This window comes from Patiria miniata, unplaced genomic scaffold (assembly GCF_015706575.1).
Source record: "Patiria miniata isolate m_02_andy unplaced genomic scaffold, ASM1570657v1 HiC_scaffold_29, whole genome shotgun sequence".
Lineage (NCBI taxonomy): Eukaryota > Metazoa > Echinodermata > Asteroidea > Valvatida > Asterinidae > Patiria > Patiria miniata.
This window is the reverse complement of record NW_024037068.1, coordinates 26,446,142-26,458,221: the sequence shown is the minus strand read 5'-3', so window position 1 is coordinate 26,458,221 and position 12,080 is coordinate 26,446,142. Positions and strand designations below refer to the sequence as shown.

Genomic DNA, 12,080 nt, shown 5'->3' with positions numbered 1-12,080 from the left:
TATAATCTCTGTAAAGCGTGTTTTACTTTTTTCCATATCAATGTGACTTCAATTCGCATTCCTTTTTTTCGGGGTTTAAATTCGTCAACGGTTCTTGTCACTTTAAGTTGCTTAGTGGGTTTGAGGTTCAATGTTGCTCATTACAAAAGAAATTGATGGCTGATCCCATTCCCAGCAGAAGCATTCTTTAACGTGTGCCCCCCCCCACGCGAATACTGGGTATAAAAAAGCCTTGCATAAGGAACGAACATGATCCCTTGTCACAGGCTACGCCTTCATGTATCCCTTGTACATGCAGGTACATGTAGACGGCAGGTATACTCAAATTAATGTACAAGTTTTTTCGAAAGTCCACACAGTGTATGTAATGTTTCCAACTGAGAGTTTTGTCACCATCTCTCGTCGGCTTGGTTACACTTTAAAGAAATCGTATTTATGAGTATTATTCAACGCAAACAAAACGTTCTACACAAACATTCATCAATTGATTTAACTACATCAAAATCGAATAATCTTATATTTTACATGAACGAGTATTCAGAGCGATTCTCAAAATCTTGACGGAATTGAATGAACATGTTTCAAATTAAACGAACACTATGCAAAATTGGCAGGGAAAACCTATATAACAATTCACTATTAATACCAATGTTCATCTCCCCAACTTTAAAATCTACTCTTTAATGGCTAGGCTGCGGTACCCGCTGCTACTCCGGTTCAACCCAGCCACCAGCCACCAGCCGCCGCGTGGTCCCAGGCAAGAACGGTGGTCGAGCGGTAATACGTCAGTAATAAACCGCAAGTCGATTCGCGCTTTGAGGGAAAACCTCATATAAAATTCACATTTCGGCGCAAGTGCCACCTGATACAAGATATTCATTTTTAGGGCATCGAAAGATTATCACCAAAAAGACAACCGGCCTTCGAAAACTGAATAATAATCCAGACAAAGCATCACTGCTAATAAGTACAGTTTTCTAATACTTCTAATGATACAGGTATAATGTAATACGTATTTACAATATTCTTTTAAATTAATAGTTTTAATAAGTTTTGTATTTAAGAAATAATTCGAATAGGTTACTTAGTTGACCTCACAGATCTTTTTATGAAACAGTTTTTCTGCTGTAAGCCAACTATCATTCTTAAAGCACCGTTTTAGGTTTTCTTGCTATTCTTTTCGGGCAGAAATATGTAGAATAGAAAATATTGTTATCAACGCAGTTGTTATAAAATCTGTACAGGGCAACCCATTCGATGGATACTTCACAATTATAAGTTTTGTGTTTGTAGTTTAATACTTTGTCGGCTTTAAGATCTTGCACTTCAGCTTTAGCAAATGCATTACTGCAAATTATAAGCTGGGATCATAGAAGCGCTTGTGACTTGTCGGTGAACCGAACAAAAAGCCGGACATGTTGCTTTATCGGGATTACAAAAAAAGGAAAAGATTAAAGAAAGAAAGACAGAAACAGGCCTACGCAGCAATCGCTTAATTCATTTATCTTCAAAACAACTAAATAAGTTGAAGTATCAAATTTATTATCATGACCTACAAATCTTAACAGTCCTGAATCCTCCAAGTTTAATACCATTTTTACACCCCCTCGAGAGGCTAAAGACCGCTAAGAATGTGATTGTACCTGTAATGCTGCCAATAATGAGAGTAAATACACGATCTATTAAAAATAAACCTCACATCACCTGATCTATAACCTGTTCATTATTTTCTTCTTTTTGCACAATCTTATTTATTGTACGTTGATTATACAGTTTAGTTGTCATACCCATTAGACTCATCCACTTCATTCACTTCCATATTCAGTTAATCAGAGACATTATCTTCGTTCTCTACAATCACATCCGCCTTAAGTTGATTTGTAGCCTGGTTATCATGCACATCATCTTCTATCTCTACATTCTCACCATTCTTCGATTGATCTCCAGCCTGCTTATCAGAGACATTTTCTTCTTTATCTACTATCTCATCCATCTTTATTGCCCGATTATCGAAGACATTTTCCTGTATCTCATTATCACTATTACCAACATAATTGAATCTCGGCTGTGACTTGGTATTGGGTGCGGATGAGGAGAGGGTTCCACTTGGCGCTGGTGTCTTCTGAAAGAATCCAAGAATCTTGCTTCGTATGTTATCCTGTCGGAGGACGAACAACAGGAAGATGAACAGGCCTTGCAGGGAGTTGAAGACGCAGAAAAGGACTTGGAATGCGAAGTTGGAAGACTCGATGACTGAGAGGAGACCAAAGGCCCAGGTAAGACCGAGAAGCACTGAGATAGATGCCATGTTCTGCAGCCGCCTGGCCATTTGACTTCGCTTGCCTTTCGTAGTGGAGCTTTGAATCACTTTAGCCTTGCAGGTCAAACGACGGGCGATCAGGACGAAAATGAAGGCATTATAGAGGAAGACCAGACCGATCATGAGTAGCTGACCGTAGTAGAAGGCTGCGCCAGGCTTCAAGAAACAACTGTAAATTTAAATTATGTCTTATGAGTTTAATTAACTTATATGATATCTGTGTACCTAACTACCTATGGTTTTTAGTCGACATTAAACAACGGTGATTTTTATGACATGTTCCTCTAATAAAAATCAAAGTTATTCGACTGAAAGGACGAGTTAAGACCTATTTCGGTTTTTGTTTTAAGAGTTCGTCATAAGTACGATGTTACTGCAAAGTATTGTGCAAAGCATCCGATCGAATAAATCATGGTACTTGAAAGGATTATACCAAAAACTATAGTTCAGACCGAAACTTACAGGGTTCACTTTCTATAATTATAATTAGGTTCATGTTTAAACGGTATAAAGTTCGAGTCCCGCTGTTGAGGGATACGAACCTAAGACATTGCGAACATCGTTCGGTGGCGTTCCGATTTCTCAATGTTCTTTCTGTTCACTGGGCGGTAGTCCAATCGGATTCCTTACCAAAGGTTTTATGCTGCTGGTGTCCACGTCTTTCTTACCTGTTTTTGTTTTCATAAGCCGTGTAATCCACCGCCAGTATAACTCCAATAATAACCACCGGCAATCCTAAAAAGAGTAATAATATAATTTCCTGTAGCAAACCAGCCTTACTCCATGCATGTGCAAATCTTGCCATCCAGACACACAAAGATCACGTTATCTCACTTGTTAAAATCACATTCGCCAAACCACTTTACATTATGAATACAAACGTCATATCCACGAGTTTCAAAATAATGTTTCAGCACTCACCCCATGCAGCGATAGAAGCCTTGACCATGAAGTGTACCACGTTAGAGTTGAAGACTCTAACGAGTTTCAGATAGAGGTTGGTTGCCTCGACTCCCATCCATGCCATGGAGCTAAGAGTGAAATAGTGCATCAATACAGCAACGATGATGCAACCTATGCGAGAAGACGTCTGCTCAATACCAATCAGGAAGACCAGATAGAGACAGAGCAGTGAGAAAGAGAAGCAAACTAAGATGCGACTTGGCGTCTTCTCTCGCAGGGACCTACCGGGAAAATTGAGACTGTTAAGTGGATATCATTTCCGTATAGGTAACACGCTTACAACTTTAGCCGCTTACAACTTATGCAGTACCAGGCAGCCCCGTGGACGCACTGAAAATGTTCGTGCAACCCCCCCCCCCCCCGGCACCCCCACCCAGGCTCCCCAATGAAAATGTTTTGTCTACGCATGGATGAACACGCCACTGTGTACAGTACTTTATAGGAGAATAATGCTTTTAGAAAATTTTTATCATAAATTCTCGTATCGGTACAATAATAATTATTGGGTATAATTTCGCCTATAGTTGACTTGAAATCGAAAAATGCTCTTTAATTCCTGCATTTGATTGAAGTCACATTCTTACTTGATGGCGAGGTATATGATGATGGTGAAAACAAGGGAAGCAATCGACACTGCACATCCAATCTTACTGATGATATCGAGAGCTAAGCTCGAGTATTTTTGGCCGTGAATGTCCTGAAAAGGATCAAAGTCTATTCTTAAAAAGAGCAGAAAACTAAAAATGTGATGCATAAATTTAGACTCATTAGCAATAGATCATTGGTTGGTTCTTTTGAAGGAAAGTTAAAATGGAATGAAATATCCTATAGAGATAACAGTAAAAAGAGTAAATTGTCATGACAAACATTATTTGATTAAAAGGTGGAGATTGACCTGACAGACCAAGCAAGGTTGGTTGTAACGATCTATCGGGATCGTGAATTCCAGTCCGCCCGTCATGCTTGGACTGTATTTTTTGGAAAGCACTCATTACTTTTATCGTGAATGTTGGCAGCGTGCATTCCTGATCATGTGATTTTGTAGGTTTTAAACCACGTTTTGACCAGTTTTTGTTTCTTTATGTAAAAAATAAGGTGTTTATAATTGGTTAAATATCTGACCACGAGTACTGCAAAGCTGGTAGTATGATTACAGTGACACACAGTCCTCTCGCTGACTGAGGTGAATTGTCTACAGCCCTCTGTTGACCATTCTCCGTTTCCATCTTGAAGTTGGTTATCCCAGAAAACGCACTGCACTTCCGCCCCTTCACCTTCAATCAACTGAAAACAAAATGTTTCTGTAAAAGCTTGGAACCACTTAACGAAAACAGTGCATTCATATTTGTGACCTACTGTGACAAAAAAACTTTGTTGTAAGTAATCGACGCCTTAAGTGTACTAGAAAAATCATGTAAAAATCGATATATAATTGCTTTTTGTATCCAAGCATCCAAGTTTCACACTATGCGTTTTTGTGAGGAAGACAAAATACCCAAAAAAGTAGAAGAAAATGATGATCGTTTTCCACTGCCGTTGGCTGTGCAGAGCGTATTTTGTCTTAATATTTTGATCTTTAAGATGTGGCATGTAACTGGAAAAGTCAAGTGGGGGTTATTCCCAATAATGATAAGGCAAATCACATTTATAAAGCAGTTTCCTGTGCAGCAATACAAGCAACGTTCAGGCTGTGGCGATTTGTAGATAAACACGTTGTCTTTGTTGTAATATTTGGGCTTAAATGTAATTTCAGATACTGATCACGCCATCCGCACACAGCGTTTGTGGTGATATTCTTTACTTTTTTCTGCATTAATGTACTGATAGATAACTTGCATTCTTACTGGATTCTGATAGAAGATAACAACCACAGGATCATCTGCTGGTAGGTTCTCGATATGGACACCAGCCACCGTAGCAGAAATGACTGCACTATTCACATACAGACGGGAACCAGTTGACTCAGCTTCAGCAATCAGTTTTGAACGAAATAACGTGCTCGTTTGATACACGATGAAGCTAATAGGTACCGGACTAGAAGCTGTTGAATGTTAATAATAATAAAAAAAAAGAAACACAATGAGCGGAGAGTTGAAAACTATGGAGAAGACTAAATAAAGAATGGGTTTGGAGGTGCCTCAAGGCAACCAACATGCCCTCTTTAATACCAACCTGTTGGGTGGTTGAGTAAAATCTCATCTGGGAGATGTATGGAAGATTCCACTGTCTCTGGAGGAAATTCAGAGACGGAAAAGTAAACACTGACACTATTATTCGTCAGGACGCCATCCGTAGTCTCTCCTTCGATTACAACGAATCCCACGCCTTCATCCAATGAACTAGGAGGGATATTTAGCGCCTGGACAGCGAGACTACGGGAAATGGCGGTGAAGTTCGCTCCATCTTCGAGAACGTACGAGATTTGAGTCTCGAGGGCTTGTACAATGCGGGATGTAGAATCTCCGTTGGGTAAGCTGCTGAAAGCCTCGTCATCGACTTCAAGGAGGTTGCTCGCAACATGCACAACATTTGATGTTACCTATGGACCAGGAAATGCAACTTAATAATTCACTGAACATCCATATTTAACTGAAGTATTTGGGTTTTTTTTCTTCAGACCAACAGTAGTGACTTATTTATTATTTTATTTTATTTCTTTCCGGTAATGAAACCCAGAATTCCTCAAAAATGTCCTAGGCACTGTAGTTCGAAAGCCTACCACATGTAGAGAAAAGACAATGAGAAGAAGTTACAGTTTAGAGGTAGGAGAGAAAACCCAGAGGAATATTCTGGGAAAGCCAACAGAATCAAACAGGCACTAAAAATCCAATCCACTCGATTTAAGAAATCGCGGTTACATTTGTATACTGGATATTTTTATATGATTGTAAAGCTTTATGATAACATTCTCTACCCACATTCTATTTTGAAAATCAAAATCATCCAGGGTAAAGTTACATACTTAAGCTATCTATATACATGTACCCCTTTGTTTGAAAACTTACTTCTGGGGAAGGATTCTGAATTTTGACGATGTTATCCAGGATATCAGCCACTAATACCACAGATTCACCGTTGACTGATGAGGCATCGCTGGTGAGGGATTCCAGAGACTCAGACACCTCCATTACATTGTCACTTGTTACCGTTATCTGAAACAAACAATACATGTATTATACACTAGAACTAAATTCATTTTTTGATGTGTGTAATTATTGTCCTTTTGGTTGTTTAAAGAAAAGCGTTTTGTTGTTTAATATTTTTGCTATTCTAGGCTTGGGTGATTTGAGGCTTATAAGGATCGAATAGGCTAGTATTCCTTTCTCCAGAATAATTATTTTTAATAGATCCATTGCTTTACACTCTCATGCTTAATAGTGGAATGTAAGGTCCATGTCTGATTAAATGAAACACAAAAATAAACTACTCAACCTCATAGTATGTAGGCCTTAATGAACTCCTTCACGAAAGGTAGCTGACGTGTTTAGTCATTTGCAAGAAACAAAAGCCGCATCTTAATCTCTTGCCTACATCTCTTGTCAATGTCTTCAGAAACAAATTCACAACAGACGCTGCCGTAGCTCCGGACGCCCTTTGAGTACGGAATCCATACTAAATGAAGTTTATTCTGCATCTATTGAACTTACCTTTTTCAACAAATCCAGCTGACCATTGACATCAACGCTGCAATTGCCCACCACGGGTACAAGCCACTGTGCACCCTGGGTAAAATCCCCGGAGCATGCTCGAGAAATCAGAACCCGTCCTGAGCAATAGTTTTAAAAAATAATTGAAAGTCCATTTTGTTGATTTTATATCGTACCTAGCTTGCGTAATGATAACAATTTAAAGTCAAATCCGGTGGTTACCCCTGCATGAGAGGTCTGTCTTAACCAGGACATTGTGTTTATCTTATGATGATAAACGCGTGATGTCTTTGCGGTAGAAACAATAAAACAAAATTAAGCCCTTTATTCCATGAATCAAAACGGAAGGCATACCCCTCTTTTGCGTATTTTAATAGCATTCCCACACCATATTAAATGCACGGATTGAGAGGGTAACCGTTCATAAAGTAAAGTTGATTAAATTAAGTTGTTTATTGTATTTACCCTGTTTTCCGTCAATGGCACATTCCTCCAGTAATTCAACGTTCAGGCCAATTCTTGTTTGCGGGAAGGTCACGTTCTGGCCTTCTAGTTCAAGAATTTCACGAGCACAGGATGCTGTAAATAGCAAAAACCTTTGCAACAGTTACTTCATATACATTTCTTAAATTTAATTTTCAAACGTCACCTTCAGTCCATTTGAACACAAATTATCTACGAAGCATTTAAGAAAAATTCCCACGAACAAAAAAAGAACGTTTGCTTTTAATTAGCATAAGAACTTTGCCGATAAACGTTCTGAGGATTGTCATGCTGGTATTCCTAAAGTATTTCTTTTTGAAAATTTGTTAGCAAAAGCGATGATTAAAAAAAGAAACTGTTTCGTTTGACTTACAGAGTGACACCACTTTAACAGTGTCGGGATCCAGACCGATGTCTGAATTCTCGGAGGCATATGTAGACATCGCTCTTTGTAATGATGAAATAGTATCAGCGTCAGACACATTGCTAGGAGAATGGACGACAACTTTGATATCAACGATTACACTGCCGTTATAGAAGCGCACGATGTCGTAGCTCACAACAGACGGATAAATCGTATTCAACGGCAGCTGTAAAGACAATGTGTTATACGAGAAAATATTATAGGGCTGCTTTCTCAAGCAAAAGTACAGTTTATCCGAAGGCATACGATTTATGTGGACAATGTTTACCTTAACATGAAACATATATAATTAGACAGTGCTATCTTCTCAGAAATAAATTATTGCTTATTCACAATAAGTTCCCACTAAGGAAACCGATGGAAATTCGAGGCATATTAACATTGGAACATTTCAATCCGGGTAGTTAACTCGCAATGTAACTATCGAAAACCACGAGGTAATAATTATTGAAAGCCCATTATAAGTTTTCAATTATAGTACTGTGAATTTCCGGTTTGTTGTCCGAATCTGTGACTTAGCTTAAAATTAATTGTTTGACAGTTTGTTTGGGGAGTCCATAATCGAGAAGACGGACGGTCGGTGGTCAACTGGAAAGTCATCCAGTAATATAGACTAAACAATACACGGTGAAAAAAATGGCGTACTTTTTACGGTGAAAAGTGTGTAGATGTTCACCGTGAGTAACCGTTAATTACGGACGCGTTGCATTTCACGGGCAAAACTGTGAAAGGCCGTATGCAGTGCATTATTACCGTCAATTTGGGCATTTTTGTTACAGTGTTATACTTCTGTCATTCAAAACGTTAGTCGGTTGGTTGTTATTCGGTTGGTAATATCCTTCACGTTGTCATACTACATCTTATTTGCATTTGCAAGTCGTATTTTGTCAAAGATTACCAACTTTGAACACGGATGTTAACATTACAGACCCCCCACAGGCAGTGACGTCACCAATTTTCGACGGAAAGGCGAATCGGAATGTGGACAGGGCATCATCTGAAAATAAAGGTGGCGCTGTTCACGGTGGCCTCATTTGTCAACAATGATACGATATGGCCGACAGGAACGATGCTTTTCCAGCAAACACGACGAATGGGGATGTCGGCGCCTTTCATAAACATTATATCAGATAAAAGGCATACCTTGCTGCGTACTTTATCCGTCAGATTCTTGAAAGCGACGCTAGATGCATCACGAAGATCGTCGGTAAATACCTCATTAACAAATGTCGTGTTGGCCATCAATGTAGTGATACCTTGAAATAAGAAAAACATAAGCCAATATACGTGTATTATTCACTCCTTTTAAAATTTATCGAGGTGAAATTTCCCTGTTGTTGTTGGGGGTCCCTGGTTGTTTGGATAATTTCCGAGAACTTGACCGTGAACATCTTACCACTCAGTAAATAATTAGTTACGATCCAATCGCATGCAAATTGTGTAAATGTTTGCAAAAGTTTGTTAACTTTACCAGTCTTTTATACGTAATCGTGTATCGCTGGTCGATCCTTAGGACTACAGGAGAGTTGGACTACTCTATCTTGTTTTTCGGACTTTCGTCTTTTTACTAGCCAGACATTCATCGTTATGCAGGAACTTTTCTATTCTGGGAGGGGAAGTATGCATTCACGTGTATGTTGGTGGTCGCTGTCGACTGGTCTGCGGCAAATAATATCTCAATTATGACCCGTTAAGTTTATTCACACATTTAATAGCGGTGTCGAAACTCGAATGTTTCAATTTCACACCAGAGTATTGCACCAGTGAACCAACAACCCAAAACCTGACCTGATTTCATCACGACTGCTTGATACTCCGCGGTAACATTGATGAGCAGTCCTCTGCCCCTTCCAACACAAACATAAGCTCCTTGGTCCCGGAGTTCTTCAAACGATGGAAAGATGAGAGCGTAGCCATTGGTAACGAAATCACGCTGGCCGTCAGCGTTGGTTCGGTACCACTCGTAAGTGGCGGCATTCTCAATGTGGCACTCAACTGGGAAAGGTTGCCCACTTGGCAAGTCACTAGGAACCTCGATCAAATACTGGGCAGACGATGAAACGATGGGAGCTATAAATAGAAAATATTTATAATAAACAAAAGAGAAAGTATAAAAAAATTTCTTTTATATGAAAATCAGAGGAGGAATCACGGAGAGATGGACAATTATTTAAGGCAGCCGGGGTAAAGCTGGGGGGGGGGGGGGCAACGCGCATGAAAGTCAAGAGCCAAGTGAAGTTACCTGGTCCAGGTTCTGCCGTTTCCCGACACTGCTGATATGACAGATATTCCTGCTGCAGTCCATTGCCGCATTTCGATTCCTTGAACTCCGTCTCAAGTCTGGACCACTCTTTGAAGAATCCTTCGCAGCCGTCTCCTTGGTCGCACTCTATCACTGAGACTTCTGCTGTCATCAATATCCGTTGCAGCAAATCCTCAACGCCTTGGCTTGGCATGATTGCGAAGATCATATTAAAGAACCCAGTTTTCAAAGCAACTGGGGGAACAAGTTGCAGGTTTATTTTCACTGCAGTATCGTTCACGTTGTTCACTTTACCGTAGCCGTCTTTATGTTCTTCTTGATTGTAATAGTACAGAAGATACTCTATTCCGGGCACCCTTAGCCTAACATCGTACGCAATGATTGGGATTATTTTCAACAGTAAAGCGGTGTCTGAGTTGAATGTTATGCTCAACTTGTGAGCGATTGCGGGACGGTTTATATTGAAATTGAAGTTGTAATCAAAACAGCTCGAATTGAGAACATGAGAGGAATAGCATCGAGGCGCAGAACGATACACTTTAAGTTCTTCAGAAAAGTAAATGTCCCTGCAACCAGAATCTGCAAAATGAAAGAAAGAAACAATTTGTGGCTGCTAAAAGTCTAAATTGATTGAAGACCTTGTTTGATATTGTGAATCGTTAAACTGCGTTGCCTTATCAACATTATGTAAGTAGTGATGCTGAAATAGGTTCATGAAAAATCAATCAAATTGAATCAATCAAAAGTCAATCACGAATTCGATCAGTAATGTTTTATTGTTTATGAAAATGCATGTCACTTCATCACTTACCCCATTTTGTTACTGTAACCTCTCTACTGGGTTTCACGTCATCGAGCACACATCTAAACCTAAGTAAAATAATGTGATATTATATGATACACGTGTTACGCTGCATGTTTGTAATTCATATACATGTATATTTAGTCAACGTTGAAGGAAAGACATTTTTAGGACTGTGTGCTTGCAGACATTTAACCGTTACATTTACTATACCCTATTCTTATACGTTTGTCCTCTGACAAGGTCATGCTAAGATCGACATGATATGACTTGTATTTTTCTTTTTATTTGTATTTCTGGTAAAGCCTGCCTGTAAGCACTTTGCAGCACTTTTATTCATTTTTTTTTAAAACTAAGGAAAATAAGTAATCCTACTATCAGTCATAATTACTGCAACTCCTCCGCACAATCCCAAGTATCTCAATCTTTGTTCATTGTTGACTTGACGATGTATGAATCACAATAATACTGGATTTGATGTAACATGTAAGTGTTAGAGAAAATGTTCTGCTGAACGTGCACCTCCACGAGTCGGACCTTCTTTTTACTTAACGAACTTAACGAATGTTACCTTTGAGGAGTGTCGGCAACTACAACCTTCAGGTAGGCTGAATTCAGGCTGGACTGTAGTGTGGATCCCTTCGCGTCTACCCATCGCGTACGCGGAAGAATGTCACCAGTTGCTTGACATGACAGGGTGACCCCGTCATCTAGAAATGACGACACATCAGGGCTGAGATAAGTGAAAGACGGTTGACCTAGAAGGAAAAATAACTTGCATTGCTCATTCGGCCTAAATCGAAGATTTCTATAGGTAAACCGTTTTATTATGCACTCATTATAATATTAATACTGCACTGCGCTGGCCTTTTTAAAGAGTGTACTGCTTTGTTTTTTATACATAACATGGCTCACACTTCACTCGAGTTCTGATTTTGTTTGAGCCGGTTTTAAAGAGCACTCGTGCAAACATTTCTGCACACTTAACCCTCCGACGCAGAAAGCACATTTACTAACACGCTTACAGTAAGGGGTCCCTCCGGGGACCCAGACATTTAGCGCCTTGGTTTGAGGCTACACAACACAGTATCTATATGTATACAATTTCGACATGTCTGTAGACTTTAAATAAGGAAACAGATGTTGTATACATAGTCTGTGGTCAAGTCGTGCACTTG

General features: G+C 39.4%; 1 protein-coding gene across 1 annotated transcript; it reads right to left on the bottom strand.

Annotated features, from left to right (window-relative positions):
- Window positions 1–1,310: 1,310 nt before the first annotated feature.
- On the bottom strand, window positions 1,311–10,916 carry LOC119735330 (adhesion G-protein coupled receptor G2-like). Its single transcript, XM_038209028.1, has 15 exons — window positions 10,912–10,916; window positions 10,080–10,666; window positions 9,626–9,907; window positions 8,981–9,093; window positions 7,787–8,003; window positions 7,396–7,509; window positions 6,931–7,049; window positions 6,289–6,435; window positions 5,456–5,822; window positions 5,128–5,324; window positions 4,406–4,567; window positions 3,868–3,980; window positions 3,242–3,504; window positions 2,989–3,055; window positions 1,311–2,489 (listed from the first exon to the last, which is right to left on the bottom strand). Exons 1-15 carry the CDS (start codon window positions 10,914–10,916, stop codon window positions 1,826–1,828), a joined length of 3,417 nt encoding a protein of 1,138 aa, XP_038064956.1. The 3' UTR covers window positions 1,311–1,825.
- Window positions 10,917–12,080: the final 1,164 nt, after the last annotated feature.